Below are 22605 nucleotides of genomic sequence, written 5' to 3' on the forward strand. Positions count from 1 at the left end.
ACGGATTTAAAGAAATAATTCTTCTTAAAATAAAAATGACCACATTATGTACTCATCCTCCAGACATCCTCAGTGTGTACGACTTTCTTTTTTCAGACAAACACAAGTGGTAAAACGAAACCATATGTCGCCATGTCAACAAAAGGGGGAAAGCCACGGCCATTAGTGACGATCTCTCCCTCATTAGCATAGGACGTTAGTCTATGCTGACACACAGGCACGTGTAGCTCCGCCCTCTTTTGAAAAGCGCGTGATCTTATTTAGATTTAAAGTGACAGTCATCGAAATGGCGTAATTACCAAGACACACAACATCATAGGACGTTAATATTAGGTTAGATTTTGGTCAATGTAATTTTGATGTCCAATAACGACGTGAAATGACGTTGATATTTTGTTGATTTTAGGTTTTGTTGGAAAGTGACCAAAATCCAACATCGAGCCCATTGGAATTGGCATGTATTGAGGGGATGTGTCCCCATCAATATCCACCAATTACTGAAATGTCCCTACCAATAATTTAATCGACTTTAAAATAAAATAATGCTCCGTCTACACTTAGTAAACTACAAGTGCACAAAGTCAAGTTTTCTACGAGTTAATTCTATTAACCAAGATTAAATCGAAATTTGGTTTTGTTTTTGGCCTCAATAATTATGAAAAACAGTAATCGGGATAAATTTCTCTACATGCATACCTCCTCAAAGCCCGATTGCAGTAAAATCATGTAAACTGACCTTTGCGGCATGGGACCTGATTGTTATTTGTATTGTGTTATGTGTTTATTTTATATTATTAAGTATTTTATTCATGTTTTTTAAAAGTGCGAAACAGAATTTGTGCTGTTCAATGCACGGCTTTAGGGATAGTGTCCCCACCAATGTCAAGTGCTAATCTGCTCATTTGGTCAAGCCAACATCTTTAAGCAACATCATATTGGTGTCAAATACTGACATTTATTGGTCAGGTATGGCAAGCAAAATCCAACGACATATTGGTAACGCCCACACAACGTCAAGCTGTGACATTATTAGATGTTAATATTTAGTTATTTTTAAGTTGCATCGGAAAGTAACCAATATGGAACATCTGTCCAATGGATACTGACGTCAGTCTGACGTTGGATTCTTCTGACGTTAACCTGATTTTTAAAAATTTCCAAACAAAATGCAACATTCTACACTCTCAGAAATAAAGGTACAGGAGCTGTCACTGGGGCAGTACCTTTTCAAAAGATACATATTTGTACCCAAAGGGTCCACAGTGGTACCTTGAAGGTGCATATCAGTGTCCAAATGTACCTAAAAAGTACCTTTGAGGTACCATTGTGGACCCTTCAGGTACAAATATGTACCTTTTAAAAAGGTACTGCCCCAGTGACAGCTCCTGTGCCTTTATTTCTGAGAGTGTATGACGTTTGGGTACAAGGTCATTCTGATGTAGTATTGATGTCCTGTACCTGCTGGGTAGGATCAAAGCCTAAAAAGGGCAGTTTCACAGAGTTATAAGCATTATGTGTGTGGTGTTTTGTGCGGAAACTTCATCAACACCTTATGGGGACGGACACCAGAGACTTTTTTTTTACATTTTGCAAAAAGATATAAAAGAATGAAAATTTCACAGGAGGGCTAATAATTTTGTCTTCAACTGTATGTTGGCATGACTTTTCAATCATTTAATTTTTACAAGTGTGCTTGGCCCTTTGATAGGCCCAACTTGCGTCAACCCAACAGTAGTAAGTGTTTACAAATTTTCTTGTGACGTGATCAGAGACGAAATTGTCCCGAAAAGCTGCTCCGGCTGCTAAACATTTCATTGCTGAACCTCTGCGGGGGCCACCGGACACGTGTGGACCAGGGCAGGAAATTCCTGAACTTCTTCCCTCCAAAGATGTGTACGAGTGGATTCAGACAGCAATGGAAATACGCCAAAATATGAGTGACGCAATAGACAGTCTCTGATAGTGTCTGCCTCAATTCAACTACACCTAAAAACTCCAAGGAGTGAATGAAGAGGAAGATGTTATATGGCGCCCAGCAGATGAAGAATCCAATGACGATGCTCAGGATGAGGCATACGGCATGATGTCGGTTTCTGCTTCGGATGCGACGATGATGGATGGTAAAACCCATGCGAGCGTAGCAGAGCGCTATTACCAGGAATGGTAGCAAAAAAAAGAGGATTATCTGACTGAAATACCCAAACAAAATCCAAAACTCTGACCTAAAATAGGAAATACAATGAACTCCATCATATCTGTCCAGAGTTTCACTAAAGATCATTTCTGGCAGACTGAAACCCAAGGAGATCATCCAGACCACAGCAGATGAGACGTGTGCATAGCGTCTCCCGCGATTCCCCACGGATGAAGCAAACACCGGATGCTGGACTGCAATGTATCGATGAACAGTCATGACTGTGAGGAACAGCATGTAGCTGTAAAGGCCCAAAAAGATGAACCAACTGAACAGCCTACAGGCCGCAAACCCAAAAATCCAGCCCTGGATGTGATAGACCGTCCAGGGGATCAGTGTGAGAGTGAAAACAAGATCAGAGATGGTCAGATGAAGCAGCAAACAATCCGCAGAGCTGCTCAATCCCACTTTCTTCAAGACCAGCCAAAGCAAAAAGAGATTTCCTGGTAAACCTATGCAGACGATGAGACTGTAGCAAATGGCGTTGATCTTTCCAAACAGAGAGTTCTCCTCCTCTAACACTATCAAATGGTCATCGGAGGTCATATGATAATAATCATAACTGAAATTGAAGACCTCATATGATAAATCTTCATGCATCATGTCATCTGTACACTGTAAAAAAATGTTTTATTCAAAGTTGAGTAACACGTTGGATTATGTTTCATAAAATTAAAAAACTATTAAAAATGTCAAAATTCAAACTATTCAAATACAAAAATATCACATTTAAATCAACTTGTAAATATAAACAACGAAATCCAGTATCCAAGGCACTTGAAAAGTGAAAATAGATAGATGGATAGATAGATGGATGGATGGACGGATGGATGGATGAATATAAAACAATAGATAGATAGATAAGAGATGGATGGATGGATAAAAAAGATAGATAGATAGATAGATAGATAGATAGATAGATAGATAGATAGATAGATAGATAGATAGATAGATAGATAGATAGATAGATAGATAGATAGATAGATAGACGGATGGATGACCATAAAACGATGGATGGATGGATGGATGGATGGATGGATGGATGGATGGATGGATGGATGGACGGATTGATGACTAAAACGATAGATAGATAGATAGATAGATAGATAGATAGATAGATAGATAGATAGATAGATAGATAGATAGATAGATAGACGGATGGATGACCATAAAACGATGGATGGATGGATGGATGGATGGATGGATGGATGGATGGATGGATGGACAGATTGATGACTAAAACGATAGATAGATAGATAGATAGATAGATAGATAGATAGATAGATAGATAGATGGATGGATGGATGGATGGATGGATGGATGGATGGATGGATGGATGGATGGATGGATGGATGGATGGATGGATGGATGGAAGGATGGATGGATGAATGGAAAAAGATGGATGAATGGACGGACAGACGGATGGATGAATATAAAACGATAGATAGATAAGAGATGGATGGATGGATAAAAAACACAGACAGATAGATAGATAGATAGATAGATAGATAGATAGATAGATAGATAGATAGATAGATAGATAGATAGATAGATAGATAGATAGATAGATAGATAGATAGACAGATAGACAGATGGACAAACGGATGGCTAGATGAATATAAAGCAATAGATAAAAAGATGGATAGATGGATGGACAGATTGATGACTATAATGATAGATGGATGGATGGATGGATAGATAGATAGATAGATGGATAGATGGATGGATGGATGGATGGATGGATAAAAACACATAGATAGATGGATGGATCGATGGATGGATGGATGGACGGACAGACGGATGGATGGATGGACGGACGGACGGATGGATGAATATAAAACGATAGATAGATAAGAGATGGATGGATGGATAAGATGGATAAGCCAAGTCAGTGTCTGGAAATATTCTCAGTTTCTTTGGATTTACTGAATTTATGAAGTTTGGGTTCGAGTAAACTTTAAGGTTTGATTTGTTCAATGAAGTACTGATAACATTATTATCAAATTAAAAAAAAAAAAATGTCATTTTGAGTTTATATATTCCACGGATGTGTAATTATTTATTTATCAGAAATCAGTATCAGATTCAATACACAATTCTTCAATACAATGAATAATATTAATAAAACGATGACTGATAACAATACAATGAATAATCTTAATAAAACGATGACTGATAACAATACAATGAATAACCTTAATAAAAAACGATGACTGATAACAATACAATGAATAATCTTAATAAAACGATGACTGATAACAATACAATGAATAATCTTAATAAAACGATGACTGATAACAATACAATGAATAACCTTAATAAAAAACGATGACTGATAACAATACAATGAATAATCTTAATAAAACGATGACTGATAACAATACAATGAATAATCTTAATAAAACGATGACTGATAACAATACAATGAATAATCTTAATAAAACGATGACTGATAACAATACAATGAATAATCTTAAAACCAAAAAGTAACCAACCAGAGTAAAAGAAATGTTTATCATTACACAATTGTTAAATTATGAATATAATGCATGAATCATAGGAAACTTCATAAGAGTCAAAAGTGTTGTCTTTGATAGAAGAATAGAATAGAGCCTTTTATTGTCACTTATCTACAATGTACATTATATACATGTGCGATGAGATTAAGTAAAGATGAAATAATGTCATAAGTATTGTTGAACGAACTGATCATTAAAAGCCAAAGACAAGCAAGAAAGAATGATACCTCGGTTGTTGTGGTGAATTGTTCCTTCAAAAAGCGACGTCTGACAGAGAGGAATGAAGAAATCACACAGTACATGTTCTGCATGTTTCATACTTCACTTGACCTAAGCATGTCCAGCCCACTTATGACCACCAGCCTCATTAACACACTCATCTTCTCTAACAAACAATTCATCTATCATATTAATGCTAAATGTGTAGAAACAAACACATCTGGAGTCACATCTGCCCTTCGTGTATTTTAAAATCGGATTATTTACAGATAGATACATGTATACCAATATGGGAAAAAGTCAGAGAAACATTAAGTGAATTTCTCTCTTTATTAGCTATGAGTTTAAGTAAAAGGAGTATTTTTTTTAGTTTATAATAGTCTGATAACCACACTAAAACACAAAAATTTAAGGTAACTCAAACAATTTGCAGAAACCGATTGCAGCAAACCATTTAAGTTCAAAAACTACTCCTAATGAGTACTGTGAACTTACTCCATTTGAGTAAACGAAGCAATTTGAGCACAGTTAAACCCAGAGAGAACTCAAACCAACTGAGTACTGTAAAACCCAATGAGTTAAGGCAACTCAAACGGTTTGAGGAAACCGATTGCTACAAACCATTTGAGTTTAAAAAATGTATCTATTTGAGTACTGTGAACTTACTCCATTTAAGTTGAAGGTATTTAATTAACTTATTACCTTTAACACTAAGTTCAAATCTCAAATGAGTAGAATTAACCTTCAGTCAATTTTGAGTTAACTACACTCAGTTCATTTGATAAAGTTGACTGTTGGGTTTTACAGTGTACTGAATACTGTCATTTAGATGATTTCTTTTTAGAGCAAGACCCATCAAAACAAAGGCAGAGTACAGTACAGTACTGCACATTTCATTAATATTGAGTTAAATTCTAAAATCTGCTTCATGACTGTTCTATCAAAAGTCCCTTGGTTTAATTGTGTTCCATTTCAGAGAAACAAGAGTGTCACAATTGCTTTCACTACAAAATCCAAGCTGGTGTAAGAACGTTAAAGACATTTCTATTTTCATTTTCAGTGTCTGCACTCAAAAAACATTACATTTACTGTTTGTTGAAACTACTCATTTAAAATGAGCTGAAAAAACACAATTCTTGAGTTTTTTTCGGGACAACTTGAAAATAAAGCTGGAAAATAAACATTAAAAGAAAATATCTTGATATTAAAAAGGATCCTATCAATCCTACTGATGTCATAACAAATCCGCTTAAATAATGATGCCTAGTTGTCAGCAAGCATCAGTGTTTATTGAGATTGAAATAAGATAAAAAAGAATAAGAGATATTGTTATAGCAATACTTGTGACTGCTTTGGGAAATAACACTCGTCGTAGACGTCACTGGATGACTGATCGTGAAGAAACGTGTAGTCTGGCACATTTGTTACCTTCGACAAGTCAAGATTTATCAAGATTAAATTGCATAATCTGACATGGTGACTTTCATAACCGATAATAAAAATCTTGTGATCTTAATTGTTTTACCTTCAATCCACCTAAATTTGTAAACACTAATAAGGTAACTTAATTTCTTTATGTTGCCCCAATACAAATCGATTGTGTGGATCATTTTTTGTGAAAAACAGTGAAAAACAGTTTGGCGGTATTGGGATTACTGCTCTAAAATATGTTATTTTTAAATGTCAAGGTAAAAAACAAGAAGTTTTTCCCTTTTGAACACAATATATTTTATTATAGGAAAGATTTAAAATATTTTGGAGCAGGAAACATATCAGGCTAAATAATGAAAATAAATCATTGACTTCTGCTGTCTTCAATAGTTATAAAAACACTGATTTCTTTACTATTTAAAACAGCATCTTTGGATATCTTTACTGCAGAAGATACTGTTGTCCTAAAAAACAAACAAAAAATAAATGTAAAAAATCCTACACATACATCAGGAACGATAGAGCAGAAAATTTTTGTGGTTTTTAAAACCTCGACTTTTCCAAACCATGGTATACCTTGAAAACGCTTATCGTCCCATGCCTAGAGCCAATAAATACATTAATATATGTGTTTACAGTACTCAAACCATTTGTGTCAAAACTTTAAAAGTTTGCCGCAATCAGTTTCCTTAAAAAAGTTTGAGTTACCTTAACAGGATTTACAGTGTATAGATGCACTTTGCCTATGTATGAATTTGTCAAAATAACAAATGTTTTCATTTGTTGAGATTTAAATATCAAGGTTGTTATGTGACACTTTATTTTGATGGTCCATTTGTTGAATTTAAGTTGCTTTACATCTACATGCCAACTGATTCTCATTAGATTATAGGTAAGTAGTTAATAAGTAGGGCCAGACAGAATCTGTGGATATTTTTTGCTATTTCTGCTGAGAATTTTGTAAAAAATCTGCGGAATATGCGCAATTATTTTGGGAGTATCGTAACGGAAAACTTAATAGATGAAATAAACAAAATAATACATTTTTAACTTTTATTTAATATTTACAATGCAAATCCATCTAGATCCACTTATTTGCTAAACAAAGCAAGTCTCTTATATAACATATCTTTAGTTTACGATATATATATATATATATAATATGTCTTATATTACGAAATTAAAATTTAATTTAAAAACTGAATAAATATAAATGTACACACACATTTACACAAGTAAACAAATAAACTCAATGATGGGCTAAAATCTGTGGAAATCTGTGAATTTCAGCCTGCTTAGATTCCGTTTGGGCCTAGTTATAAGTAGGTTGGGGTTAGAGTTAATGTAAGTTGACATGTACTTTCATGTACTGTAAGTTTCTTATAGTCAGTTAAATGTCTGTTAAAGGAGCAGTATTAGCAGACATTAAGCAGACAGTCTACTAATACTCAAATGGACATCAAAATAAAGTGTTACCGGTTGTTATTTCACCAAATGTCAATTTCTTTACTTTTATGAAGTTAAACAATTTGTATTGTGTCTTAGAAAATGAAAATAAACACGTTATTTGTACGTTGTTATTTTACGCTCTTAATGACTACATTTTAATTAATTTTGTGAATTTACCATTTAGCAGAACAAAGCAAACACTGTTTTACTTAAACACAAAACTAAAAACTCTGTATGTGTATATAAAACATTTTCAATATACTGAATATATATACATATATACACACTTTTTCCACCTCTAAAGTGATTTTTTAAAATAAAACCTTATTACAACGTTATTGCTACATTATACAAACCATATTATTTTTCTCTAAGTAAAAAAAATATCATACACTACTCATTTAGCTGCTTATTTAAAATGAGCTGAAACAACACATTTCCTGAGGTTTTTTTTGAGAGGAGGGGGGGGGGGCAACTTAATTATGTTTATGTTGTAAAATCTAATAGCTAACTTAATTCCTTCATGTTGCCCCAACACAAATCAATTGTGTGCATACCAGCAGTCTAAATCTCTGTGGCATTAGTTTGTATCGCTCCACAGTTTCCTGTTTCATTCACACAGGAATGCTCCCTAAAGTCGCTGGGATCCGTCGGTCCTCTGTAAGACCTGGAGTGTCTGAGATCTGGAGAGCAAAACAACAAGCTGCACAACAGCTTTCTGTACTTCCCTCGGACGATATACAGTGCCGGGTTAATGCAGCAGTGAGAAAATGCCAGAATCCTGCAGACGATAAATGCAATATGCAGCTCATAATGCTTGCAGGCATCGAAATCATAGATGGACATCAAGACCACGATGATATGATAGGGACCCCAGCATATGAAGAAAGCTACAACAATACACAGCACCAATATCACAGTCCTGGATTTTTGCTTGGTCGACGTTGACATGAAGGTCAGGAGGATTTTAGCGTAACAAAAAACGATGACAGCGAATGGCACGAAGAACAGCAGAATGAGCTGCGCGTAATATCCAAACTTTTCATCAGTTGTGCTGATGCTTTGACAAGAATAGTTCTCTATGTGTATGTCTTGCACTTTTGCCGAGACCGAATCTCTCAGACAAGCAATCAAGCTGATGATCCAGGCGCCGATGCAGGCGCCTTTTGCGCATTTAAGCCTTCGACTCCTTGTTAGCCAATAGCTTCTCACCACCACCACAACAAATCGATCAAGGGTCATGGTGGTCAGAAGGATGAGACTTCCGTAGATGCCTACAAAATATGCCCCGGTCATGATTTTACACACAACGTCACCGAAAACCCAATGATGAAGGAACTCCGCGGACCAGAAAGGCAAGGTCAGGGTGAACAGAAGATCGAAAAGCGCCAGGCAGAACATGAAGAGATTGGTGGCCCGCTTCACATCTTCGTAGCAGGTCAATGCACCAATGAGGAAACCATTTCCAAGGATGCTAATGAAGAAGATGATGGCGTAGCAGACTCCGGTGGTCGTTTTATAGTCGTCAGCTTTACACATTGGGATTAATGGCTCTGTATCATAGTAGCTGTACTCTGTTGTATTAATGTTCCCAACATAGCTGGTGGTGACAGGTTCCATCTGCCATGAGCATAAATCCATTACAACATTCTGATTTCAAAATTGCTCATTTATTAAAAAAAGCCAAGTGGTGTGATGCATATACAGTATGTTTTGAAAGAAAAGCATGAATTGCTTACCTCTGTGTTGTCTGGGTTGACTTGTTGTTTGACTGCACTGTAGTGACAATAGATTTCTCACTTTAGTAATTCTGGTCATTTCCTTTTGCTAATGTGGCAGTTTCACAATGAATAAGTGAAGTGTTGCAGCATTTGTTTTCTGGGAAATCGCAGACCTTCTTATTTTCGTCTGCAGACCTTTTGTATTTAATTAAAAGTTAGTTTAGCAGATTTAAAATTTTGCACCTTTTCTTTAAACATTTTAAGAGCTAAGTCAAATTTATACCTTTTCATAATTTTTCTTTTGTGTGTGCTTTTGTGTGTGTGTGCAAATTAACACTTCAATGCACACAAAAAAAACATGGTTTATGAAAAGTAACACAAATATTAAACCTTAGCGTTTTTGCAAATTATTTTTTTTTTTTCATATATTTGGGGAAGGATGCAATTGCAGTATAATGCATGTTCAATTTATGTCCATGTCAATCGAAATACTGAAGACAAAAACATACAAAATATCAGAATATACGTGCAGTGGTATAAAAAGTGTCTGCCCCATACTGATTACTAGGGCCAGACAGAATCTGCGGACATCTTTTGCTATTTCTGCGGAGAATTTAGTAAAAATCTGCAGATTTATGTGGAATTATTTTGGGAGTATGGAAACAAAAAATTTTATATATGAAATAAAAAATTATATCTTTTTAACTTTTATTTAATGTTAACAATGCAAATACAATTAGATCCATGTATTTAGTATACAAAGCAAGTCTCTCATATAATATATTAAAAAACAGAAAATATACAAACTATATTGTAAATAAATCAAATGAACACTTTTATATTAGTCAAAAATACTACTGAAATTAATAAAAAACTGAGTAAATGTAAATTTACACACATTTACGCCCGCTTTTTATGCCCGCTTTGAAAGAGACAATACAGAACCCTACACCAGGAACACTTCCTCAACCGACCACTCACCTATCACACTCACCTCATCAGAAGTCTACACCGCACTGAGTCGGATCAATGTGCGTAAGGCTGCTGGACCAGACGGTATTCCTAGGCGCATCCTCAAGGCATGTGCAGAACAGCTCACTGGGGTATTCACAGACATTTTTTTAACCTGTCGCTTAACCTAGCAACTGTGCCAACATGCTTTAAAACCACCTCTATTGTGCCAGTGCCCAAACACTCCAGCCCAACATGCCTGAGTGACTACCGCCCTGTAGCACTCACACCTCATCATGAAGTGCTTCGAGCGGTTGGTCCTGGCACATCTGAAAGACTCTCTGCCATCCACACTGGACCCACATCAGTTTGCCTACCGTGGCAACAGGAGCACAGAAGATGCCGTCTCCATAGCACTGCACTCTGTCCTCACACACCTGGACAATAAAAACACTTATGCACGAATGCTGTTTGTTGACTTCAGCTCAGCATTCAACACTGTCATACCCTCTAAGTTACTGATCAAACTCATTAGTTAGATCAGGCCACATCTGCTCAACCACCGTCACACTTAACACTGGTGTACCACAGGGCTGCGTGCTGAGCCCCTTCCTCTACTCACTTTTTACCATCGACTGTAGGCCTGTGAACAGATCCAACACCATCATCAAATTTGCAGATGACACCACAGTGATTGGTCTAATCAGCAATAATGATGAGACTGCCTACAGGGAGGAGATACAGCATCTGGCCACTTGGTGCACCGACAATAATCTGCTCCTTAACACCAGCAAGACCAAGGAGCTCATTGTGGACTTCAGGAATGGACGAACAGGCTCGCATGATCCCATCCACATTAATGGGATGGCCGCTGAGCCTGTCTCATCCTTCAAGTTCCTGGGGACCCACATCTCAAAGGACCCTTCCTGGACCACCAACACCTCCAGCCTGGTCAAGAAGGCTCTCCAGCGCCTATTCTTCTTGAGGCAACTTAAGAAGAACCAGCTTTCATCAGCTGTCTTGGTGAACTTTTACCGCTGCACAATAGAAAGCATCCTGACCAACTGCGTCACAGTCTGGTATGGAAGCTGCTCTGTTGCTGAGCGTAAGGCACTGCAGCGGCTGGTGAAAACTGCCCAACACATCACAGGGACTACACTGCCAGACATTGAGGACATCCAGAAGAAACACTGTAGTAACAATGCAGTATTCTTAAGGACACCTCTCACCCTGCTCACAGACTGTTCTCTCTCCTGCCTTCCGGCAGGCGCTTCAGAGTCCCCCGGACAAAAACCAGCAGACTGAGGAACAGCTTTTTCCCCAGAGCTGTATCCCTTTTGAACTCTGCCCCTCACTGACTATTTTGCCCCCTCAATACACCCCCCACACTCCTCTTACTCATACTCCTCACAATCACTGCACTATTTAACATTTGCACATTTAAAGTTTGCACATATTCATTGCACTGATTCATTTATTTGAACTGGACATACCCACTGCACATGGACATTTGTAATTGTTTATCTATCTGCCACTCCTGATTATTAATAGCATCCTGTACATATATTCATTTATTGTAAATCTGTTCATAGCTAATACAGCGTGTATATAATGTTCATAGTACATCCATCTGTAAATATTACCATAGTTTTTCTATAACTGCACTTTATAACTTATACCTGTATCCTGCACTTGCTGCTATTGCACTGCTGGTTAGACCAAAACTGCATTTCATTGCCTTGTACTTGTACATGTGTAATGACAATAAAGTTGAATCTAATCTAATCTAATTTACACAAGTAAATAAGTAGACTCAATTATGGGCTAAATATCTGCAGAAATCTGTGCGTGGAGATTCCGTGTGGACCAACTGATTACTTTTTTTTGCATGTTTTTTCACACTTGATTTTCACACAATGATTTAGATCATCAAACAAATGGAAATATTAGTCAAAGATAACACAAGTAAACACATCATGCAGTTTTTAAATTGAGGTCTTTATCATTAGGAAAAACAAAATCCAAAACTACATACAGTTGCTCCTTGTGAAGAAATATTTGCCCCCTAAACTTAATAAATGGTTGAACCATCCTTAGCAGCAGCAACTACAATCAATTAAAGTCTGTTACAGCGCTGTGGGGGAATTTTCGACAACTCATCTTTGCAGAATTATTGTAATTTAGCAACACTTTCCAGGAGTAACCATCTTTTTAAGGTCACAATTGGATTCAATTCAGGGCTTTGACTAGGCCACTCCAAAGTCATCATTTTGTTTATCGTCATCCATTCAGATGTGGACTTGCTGGTTTTCTTTGGATCTTAGTCCTACTGCAAACCCAAGTTTGCTTCAGCTTGAGGTCACTAACGCCCCATTCACACAGGGCCTCAGCGTGGAACACTTCCCATTCACTTTGAATGGGTGACGTCAAGCATTGCCGAACTGATTTGTGGCTCCATTGGTGCTGTGTCAGTGGCATTGCTAGCTGCAGAGGTTGGGAATATGTCAACTTTACAAACATCAACAGAACATCAGCCAATCTGATCGCTTTATGCAAATACCCCAGCTCAGACAGTAACCAATTGCGTACTTATTTCATTGGTTGATTCTGCTTTGACGATCACGTCAGCCCCAACTTCAGACACGTCCACCGTCAAGTGTTGGCGCTGAAGCTCCATGTGAATGAGGCGTAACATATGGCTCTAAGTTGTTTTTCAGGATATTTCCATTTATCACTGCAATTCTTCCAGGTCCTGAAGCAGCAAAACAGCCACAGACCATCCTACTACCACAACCACATTTTACTGTCGTGTACTGTTGTTTTTCCAAAGTCTTCATTTTGTTTTCCTTCAGCCATTCAGAAGTAGACTTGTTGGTGTGCTTTGGATCTGAGTCCTACTGCAGAACCCAAGCTTGCTTCAGCTTGAGGTCATTACCAGATGACTGGATGTGGTTTTTCAGGATATTTCCATCACAGCATAATTCATGGTTCCGTTTATCACCACAATTCTTTCAGGTCCTGAAGCAACAAAATAGCCACAGAGCATCCCACTACCATAACCACATTTTACTGTTGTGTAATTATTTTTTTCTGAAATGCAGTGTTATAGTGTTACCACACATAATGGGTCACAAACCTTCCAAAAAGTTGGTCGGTCCACAGAGTATTTTTGTGGCAATGAAATTAAAAGAGTTCACCCAAAAATAAAAATTACCCTACTCACCCTCAAGGCATCCTCTTTTTCTATCAAGCAAACATAATCAGAGTAGCTGTAAATTTCGTCCTGGTTCTTCCATGTATAAGAGTGTTGACTAGTGATGATTTTTTGAAGCTTTCAAAAGTGTATAAATAGGGGATTAACTCATGTTTTATGAATCGAATTAAAGATTTTGTAACAAAAATACACACGGCATGCCGTGAGGGTGCATTAATAAATTAGGTGTTAATTTTCATTTTTGGGGGTCTATTCCTTTAAGAATGAAAATTAGTAATTAATTACACTTTTCTTAGCATCCAAAACTACATACAGTAAAAGTACATACAGTACTGTGTGAAAAAGTGTTTGCCCCTAAACTGGTTGGACCACCCTTAGCAGCAACAACTGCAATCAAACAAAGTCTGATAAAGCGCTGTGGAGGAATTTTTGTCTACTCATCTTTGCAGAATTATTGTAATTCAGCAAAACTTTCCAGGATGAACCATCTTTTTAAGGTCACACTCTCAATTAGATTCAGGTCAGGGCTTTGACTAGGCCATCTTCCTTTTGTTTTCGTTCAGCCAATCAGAAGTGGACTTGCTGGTGTGCTTTAGATCTTAGTCCTACTGCAGAACCCAAGTTTGCTTCAGCTTGAGGTCACCAACAGATGGCTGGATGTTGTTTTTTCAAGATATTTTCGTCACAGCAGAATTCATGATTCTGTTTATCACCGCAATTCTTCCAGGTCCTGAAACAGCAAAACAGCCACAGACCATCCCATTACTACAGCCACATTTTATGCCACACATAATGGGACACAAACCTTCCAAAAAGGTAAACTGTCTCAATCATCTCTGCAGAATTATTGTAATTCAGCAACACTGGAGGGTTTTTCAAGCATGGATCGCCTTTTAAAGGTCACACCACTGCATCTTAATTGGATTCAGATCAGGGCTTTGGTTAGGCCACTCCAAAGTCAAATTACACTTTCTACACTTTCTTTTCTCCAAAGATCAAATACACTTTTAACTGTGGTCTTACAAAACTAATTAATTCCCTTATTTTGAGAGAAGGGAGTGAAGTACATCATTGCATTGATTTAGTAAAATGAGTGAATGTGTGTAAATATTTACTAAGAGAAGAATCATTAATAAAATGTGCTGATGCATCACCAAGCCATGGAAAGTTCATTCAATTCAATTCACCTTTATTTGTATAGCGCTTTTACAATGTAGATTGTGTCAAAGCAGCTTCACACAAAAGGTCATAGTAAATTGGAACAGTGTAGTTCAGTTTTTAGTGTTTAAGTTCAGTTCAGTTTAGCTCAGTTCAGTGTGGTTTAAAAATCACTACTGAGAGTCCAAACACTGAAGAGCAAATCCAACGATGCGTAGCTCTACCGATCCCAAACCATATAAGCTAGAGGCGACAGCGAAGAGGGAAAAAAACTTCACTAATTGGCAAAGTGAAGAAAAAAAACCTTGTGAGAAACCAGACTCAGTTGGGCACGACCATTTTAATTTCTCCGCTGGCCAAACGTCTTGTGCAGAGCTGCAGTCTCAGCGGCGGAGGCTGGAAGCTGGCCTCAGCGAAGACTCATCTGTCCCTGGAGCGTCACAATAATCAGTCATGTTCTCCACTCCTCCATGACCACCACAGTAGCTGCTTAGGATACGGCCCAGTCCAGGATATGGAAACCTTTGGATCATCTTGTTGCTGGTCTTGGATCGAATCAGTGACTTTGCATAGTCTGAGGGCCTCAAGAAGAGTATCCCCAGGTGGAAATGGAGAATAAAGAGAATAATTAGCGTAGCTGCTGTTCATAGTATACATAAACAAGATGCAGAAACCTGTGTGGAAACCCGCTAAATGGTGCACTGACTGTATGCTTTACTAAACAGATAGGTCTTTAATCTAGTTTTGAATTGGGAGAGTGTGTCTGAGCCTCGGACGTTATCAGGAAGGCTATTCCAGAGTTTAGGAGCCATAAATGAGAAGGCTCGACCTTCTTTACTCGACTTTGCTATTCTAGGTACTACCAGAAGCCCTGAGTTTTGAGATCTTAAAGAGCGAGTTGGATTGTAGCAAGACAGAAGGTTGGTTAGATAAACAGGAGCTCGATTATTTAAAGCTTTATATGTAAGAAGCAATATTTTAAATTTAATACAAAACTTAACAGGCAGCCAGTGTAGGGAGGATAAAATTGGGGTGATGTGATCATATTTTCTAGACCTGGTAAGAACTCTGGCAGCTGCATTTTGTACTAATTGAAATTTGTTAATAGAGGATGCTGGGCAGCCAGCAAACAGTGCATTACAGTAGTCCACCCTAGAAGTCATAAAATCATGGGCTAGCTGAGACGGATAGCATACTTCGTAACTTAGCGATATTTCTCAGACGAAAGAAGGCAGTTTTTGTGACATGGGATATATGATTTTCAAAAAAAAAAAGTTACTGCATAGCCACCAGAATACAGTACAAATAACCCCATCCTCCCTCATGTCAAGGCTATAAATATTTAGGGCAAACCAGTGCTTAATTTGTGAATTGCGAGGTTCCGGAACAGATCAGGATAACTGATCTAGCATGTTACCTGAGGATGGAGAGGGCGTTGGATGGTGGAGGGGTGTCGTGGACGAAAGACAAAAGTGAAGAGCAGCGGGGTTGTCATGGACAAAAGTGAAGAGAGTTGTGGAGTCGCGGAAGAAAGTGAAAGTGAACAGTGGACGGCGGAGGAGGGCGGTTGAGGAGGAGGATTGGTAAAATCAGGTGCCGGATCAGATTTCAGAGGTGCCAGGTCCAGATCCGGCGTGTTCCGGCACAAATTAAGCCCTGGGGCAAACTCACACTATGTACAGTTGCCTTCAACTCTGTCAAAGCACACTTGTCCTCCCTCCCCCCTCCCCTGATGGCCTTTACTCACATTGCATCCAAGCCAGAGCACGCTTACATCATCAATAATGTTGGGGAGGTTACTTTGGAAATGTAATTGATAACAGATTACATATTACCCTATTTAAAATGCAATGCGTAGTGTACCTTTTCAATTACTTTTTAAAAGTAAAGTAACTGTAGCATCTGATTACTTTTTGATTACTTTTAAGTTTCTAATGGATATTTTCAACTAAAGCATTTTCAAGCATTTATACCAAGCAGGTGTGACCTTACAGTAGATCTTTGGATGTTGTTATGGGGTCTTTTGTGACCTCTTGGATGAGTTGTCATTGCTCACTTGGGGTAATTTTGGTCAGCAGGTCCACTCCTGTGAAGGTTCTCCACTGTTCCATATTGTAGATCAGGGTTTCCCAAACTTTTCAGCCCGTGACCCCCAAAATACTAATGCCAGTGACTCACGACCTCCAATATTCTCTGAGGTGGTTTTAGTAATATAATCATTGCACATAACGGCACACACACACTAATAGGCCCAAGTCTACTCATCATTTAATTTTGGAGAACGCCACTCTGAGACCATCTTTCATGCTACACTGTGGCCTGTATTTATTTTTAATGTACGTGAGAGACGTAAAGTCAAAGTTTAACCTTGTGCCATAAATTCAATGTGCTGCATCTGACACTATACTGTGTCTTTAATATACCGTAATCACTAAAGAGATTGCAAAGATAAAAATGAAAATGAAAATAATTAAAAGGCTGATGGCTTTTTATTTGCATGTTGTTTTTTAAAAATAATTATTATTAACATTAACAATGTTACTATTAACTACTATTTTGTCCTAGGTTATGGATAAAAATAGTCATTTTAATAGTTTAATAAAATAAATTATATTTTTAGAAATCACCAAGCGACCCCTCCTCATTGTTCCGACCCTCACTTTAGGAACCACTGTTGTAGATAATGGCTGTCCCTGTAGTTCGTTGCAGTCCCAAATCTTTAGAAATAGTTTTATAGATCAAATAGGTCTGGTAGATCAAAAAAAAAAATTCTCATTTGTTTTTTTCAATTTCTTTGGATCTTAGCATGACCTCTTGCTTTTGAGGATCTTTTGGTCTACTTTGTCAGGCAGGTTTTTATTAAGGTGACTAAATATATTTTATAGCTGTTTTTTCTCTATAACATTTTTCAAAATGTCTTATTTTGTTTTCAACAGAAGAAAGAATTTCATAAAAGTTTATGTAATGTAATATGTATTTCTATAGCGTATTTATTGTGAATGGCCATACACTCAGAGCGCTTCATAATCATGAGGGTGGTCTCTCCACGCCACCACCAGTGTTCTGCATCCACTTGGATGATGCGACTGCAGCCACAGGACAACGACACCAGTGCACGCACCACGCACCAGCTATTGGTGGAGTGAAGAGATAGTGATTCTGCCAATTCGGTGGATGGTGATGATTGGGAGGCCATGATCGTAGGGGCCGATTGAGGGACTTTGGCCAGGACACCGGGGTTACACCATTACTCTTTACGTGAAGTGCCATCAGATTTTTAAATGACCACAGAGAGTCACTACCTCAGTTTAACGTCTCATCCAAAAGACAGTGCTCACTGACAGTATAGTGTCCCCTTCACTTTTTACTGGGCATTAGGACTCACACAGACCGCAGGTTGAGTGCCCCCTGCTGGCCTCTCTAACACCACTTCCAACAGCAACCTAGTTTTTCCCATGTGGTCTCCCATCCAGGTACTGGCCAGGCTCAGCCCTGCTTAGCTTCAGTGAGTAACCAGTCTTGGGCTGCAGGGTGATATGACTGTGAGTTCAGATCCACATGAAAGCGAGTAAATGGTGAGGTTATTTTATATATTTTTGGATGAACAACACTTGAACAGTCGGCACACAAAGACAATTTATTTGCAATGCTGTTTCTAAAGTTAGAATAAGTTTCCTGAGCAAAGTTTCCAGCCATCTTTAGCTCTAACCCAGACACATTTGATCTTGTGCAATTAAAAAAAGTGAGACAGGAAATAACTAAAACTTATATCAGGCGACCACACTTCACAAGTTGAGCGTGTATGATTGAAAAGGTGTGAAAACTGTGGTGAACACATAAGATCTGTAAGAAGAAAAAGAAAGTACAAGTAATGCTGTTCACTCTCTGAAATAAAGGTACAGGAGCTGTCACTGGGGCAGTACCTTTTCAAAAGATACATATTTGTACCCAAATGTACCACCGTGGTACCTCAAAGGTGCATATCAGTGCCTAAACGTACCTAAAAAGAACCTTTACGGTACCATTATGAACCCTTCAGGTACAAATATGTACCTTTTGAAAAGGTACTGCCCCAGTGACAGCTCCTGTACCGTCATTTCTGAGAGTGTTAGGTAAAATGTCTTCTCCCTGACCCATCACTTCATTAACAGAAACCCCAGAAACATTCTTTAATGACTTAAGTAATGTATGTTTACAAAATAGTTTATGATAAGAATACTGAACAGTGTAAAATTATGATGAATAAGTTTGTAGCATAGCCCAAATGGATTTTACAGGATACTTTTCATTATTTATTATTTCATTTTAAGATAAATGTAGTATATTTTTCATTATTATAATAAAAGTAAAGGCATAATATGTAAGATGTGCTCATTAAAATATCCAAAAACCAACATTATTATATTTCTGTCTCATCCAAAATGTTTTAAATAATGTTCAAATCACGAGACATAAGCAATTTTACTAGTGTACGGAGCATGTGCTGTGTTTTAAAATAACATACTGGGAAATGGGACATTTATTTATGCAGACCATAAAGTGATGTTGAGTTGATGGTGTGTTGATAAAAGTAGTTAATGGAAAATGACAAAAACCAGAATGAGGCCAGCAAACAAGCTGATATTTTACATTGGATTTTGTTTTGCACCCACAGGCGCACAGGCACACACGCACACACATTATATTTGCATAGTTTTAAGACCACAGTAGGGTTAGCTGGTTAGTCTTTACAAAATGTGTTTGCCATGGTTGTAAGTGTTCTCACAGGATTTCTAAAAATATCTCAACAAGTTTTTCTTCATTTCTTTGTCTTCAGTTTACTGTTCATTATATATATATATATATATATATATATATATATATATATATATATATATATATATATATATATATATATATATATATATATATATATATTATTAAGGTAAATGTAGGTTTTTTTATTATAAATTATTAATTTATAATATGTAAGGTTGGTTAATGAAGATATCCAAAACCAATACTACTGTAAAACCCATAAAGTTAAGGTAACTCAAACCATTTGTGGAAACCGATTACAAAAATCCATTGAGGTTAAAAAAACGAACCGTAATGAGTACTGTGAACTTAATACATTTGAGTAAATGAAGCAATTAGAGCACAGTAAAACCCAATAAATAAATAAAAACTCAAACCAACTGAGAACTGTAAAACCCAAAAAGTCAAGGCAACTCAAACAATTTGAGTAAAAAAAACCAATCTATATGAGTACAGTGAACTTACTCCTTTTAAGTTGAAGTAATGAGGTATTTAGTTAAACTTTTTTTTCAAATGAGTAGAATTAACTTTCAGTAAATTTTGAGTTAACTAAACTCATTTTGTTTGATAAAGTTGACTGTTGGGTTTTACAGTGTACTGTATGTGTAAGAAACAATTTTTACTAGTGTACACGTGTGCTGTGTTTAAAAATTACATACTGTGCCTTTAATGACCAAAACCAGAATGAGGCCACAGCAAACATGCTAATATTTTACATTGGATTTAATTGGATCTCTTTCTTTGGATCTCTGCATTGTGTCTAGCTTTTGAGGACCTTTTGGTCTACCTCACTTTGTCAGGCAGGTCCTATTTAATTGATTTCTTGATTGTGAAACCTGTCAAGATCAATTAAATCAATCAAATTAATTAAAATTTTCTTCACAAAATGTGTCTCCCATGGCTGGAGGTGTTAGAAACTCACAGGATTTTATAAAATATCTCAACGGGTTTTTCTTCATGCTCATTTCTTAAGCCGCCTTTCCACTGAACACAACATTTGGACACGACTGTCGGAATACGCCCCCTTTTTGGCATTCGCACAGGATTTTCAGTTTTGTTGTGCAATGAAGTAGTACAAAAGCAAGAGCCTTTATTCTCTGTGCATTCACCATGGTTGAATGAATGAGTACTAGAAACTCATAGACCGCAAAAAAAATTGGGAGGGAATGTGGAGACAGCATAAAAAATAATATATTTTTTATTACTCATTTATGAATAGAAATGTTATTTTTAATATAGACCAGAGATCTGCCCGGGACTGTAATTTTAATCCTGCTTCAGCCAGGTTTTACCGAACCGACCGAATAAAAATAGTTTTAAAAATAATGAATAGAGCTACTTTTTCTCATCTCGCGTGCATGGACACTTGGACAGCACTGGAATACATTACACCCGGTCGGCTGGTCGCACACAATCTAGTCACAGGAGTTAGAAATGTTTTGCTCAAATCAGATCAGAATTTTCCTCATACGGAAATGATCAGAACTACCCGCAGCTCCCGGACTACTCTCCATTGGAAATGAATGACTTCTGGTCTGTTACTTGTCGTTTATCGTTTGCAGTGGAAAGGAGGCTTTTGTGTTCAGTTTACAGTTTATTATTTATTATTTCATTTTAAGCGATATATATATATATATATATATATATATATATATATATATATATATATATATATATATATATATAAAATGCATTTCTTTGGATCTCTGCATTATTTCTAGCTTTTGAGGATCTTTTGATCAACTTCACTTTGTCAGGAAGGTCCTATTTAATAGATATTTTGAATGCGAAACCTGATGTGGCAATAAAATTAAAAGAATAGTTTGCCCAAAATTTCAATTACCCAACACAGCTTCATTATGGATACGTAGCCAGAGGTACGTCTGGCTGCATTTCCTCTTTAAAGAGCCCCTATTATGGGTTTTTGAGAATGACCTCCCATGTAGTGTGTAACACAGCTATAAGTGAAGTAAAATATCCAGCTAAGGCTTAAATCTGAAAGTGGACAGTGTTTAAAACTATTGATTCATTTATAAATGAGTCGACTCATAGTGCTTTAAATGAATTGTCTTGATAATGAGTCTTTAGCCGTTTCGGCGTATCGTAGATACGAAACTTAAACTCAGCCCAATTGTTGCACGTGTAAACCTGGGAAAATTGAAACCTGCGGCCCCATCCTCAAACAGTAGCAAAGAAAAAGAGGAAGACAAACACTGTAGCAGATCCCGGTGGAATTAAGTCATGAAATCGGTGTGCTCAGCTGTATATTATTGGAAGTGTGAGGGGAAAGTTAGTGTTATTTTATCTCCCCAAAGATGAGGCTGTGAAGAGTCAGTGGTTGAGGTTTATTTTGGCAAAAATACCGCAGCATAATAGTCCTTGTGCTGTGTTCCCGTAATTTTTCTGATGAGTGCTTTAGCAATCTACAAGCTTACAACGGGGGATTCGTCAGCCATTTGTTAAAGGAAGGATCAGAAAAGACTATTGATGTATGGGACTTTGTCAGAGCTTGACATGAACTTTACAATGGACCTGTTTCTTCCTCAATTTCACAAGTTTAAGTAAGTGTGATTAAAATGGTTGCCTCTTCGTTTTCTCTAGCTTGGGTCTCAGCCTGTTGTTTGAGACCCTTAAAACCAAAATATGACCCTTTTAATGTATAATAGGGGCTCTTTAAAACAAATGCTACGGGGTGGTATGACGCCACCAACGGCTGGTTCCTTTTCATGGTACCGCTGGCCATTTACCTCCGTATGGAGGGCTTTTCTAGTGTTATCAGTTTGCTCAGTAGCTCACCACGTTTGTTTGTGGCCTTTGGACACAGAGTTGTGTTGAATGTGGAGATGGAGTTCGAGTCTGGCGAAGAACAGTTCCAGAAACCAGGTGCAACATAAAACAACAGGCTGAAAATGTGATGAAATCTCACACCCTTGATGGCTTTTCTTTTTCTAG

General features: G+C 37.3%; 2 protein-coding genes across 2 annotated transcripts; both read right to left on the reverse strand.

The window, feature by feature from the left end:
- Window positions 1-1378: 1378 nt before the first annotated feature.
- Window positions 1379-6083, reverse strand: xcr1b.3 (chemokine (C motif) receptor 1b, duplicate 3). Its single transcript, XM_056468224.1, has 2 exons — window positions 4941-6083; window positions 1379-2809 (listed from the first exon to the last, which is right to left on the reverse strand). Exons 1-2 carry the CDS (start codon window positions 5022-5024, stop codon window positions 1766-1768), a joined length of 1128 nt encoding a protein of 375 aa, XP_056324199.1. The 5' UTR covers window positions 5025-6083; the 3' UTR covers window positions 1379-1765.
- Window positions 6084-8158: 2075 nt separating this feature from the next.
- Window positions 8159-9574, reverse strand: xcr1b.2 (chemokine (C motif) receptor 1b, duplicate 2). The gene is made up of 2 exons (XM_056468236.1): window positions 9552-9574; window positions 8159-9432 (listed from the first exon to the last, which is right to left on the reverse strand). The coding sequence occupies exon 2, from the start codon at window positions 9430-9432 to the stop codon at window positions 8377-8379; it is 1056 nt and encodes a 351-aa protein (XP_056324211.1). The 5' UTR covers window positions 9552-9574; the 3' UTR covers window positions 8159-8376.
- Between the last annotated feature and the right edge of the window lie 13031 nt (window positions 9575-22605).

This window comes from Danio aesculapii, chromosome 2 (assembly GCF_903798145.1).
Source record: "Danio aesculapii chromosome 2, fDanAes4.1, whole genome shotgun sequence".
In the NCBI taxonomy this organism is placed as follows: domain Eukaryota; kingdom Metazoa; phylum Chordata; class Actinopteri; order Cypriniformes; family Danionidae; genus Danio; species Danio aesculapii.

Coding starts and splice junctions, on each gene's coding strand:
- xcr1b.3 (XM_056468224.1), bottom strand. CDS start 5,024: ATGCAGAACATGTACTGTGTGATTTCTTCATTCCTCTCTGTCAGACGT. Junction 2,810..4,940: donor AATTCACCACAACAACCGAG/GTATCATTCTTT, acceptor ATTTTTTTACAG/TGTACAGATGACATGATGCA.
- xcr1b.2 (XM_056468236.1), bottom strand. CDS start 9,432: ATGGAACCTGTCACCACCAGCTATGTTGGGAACATTAATACAACAGAG.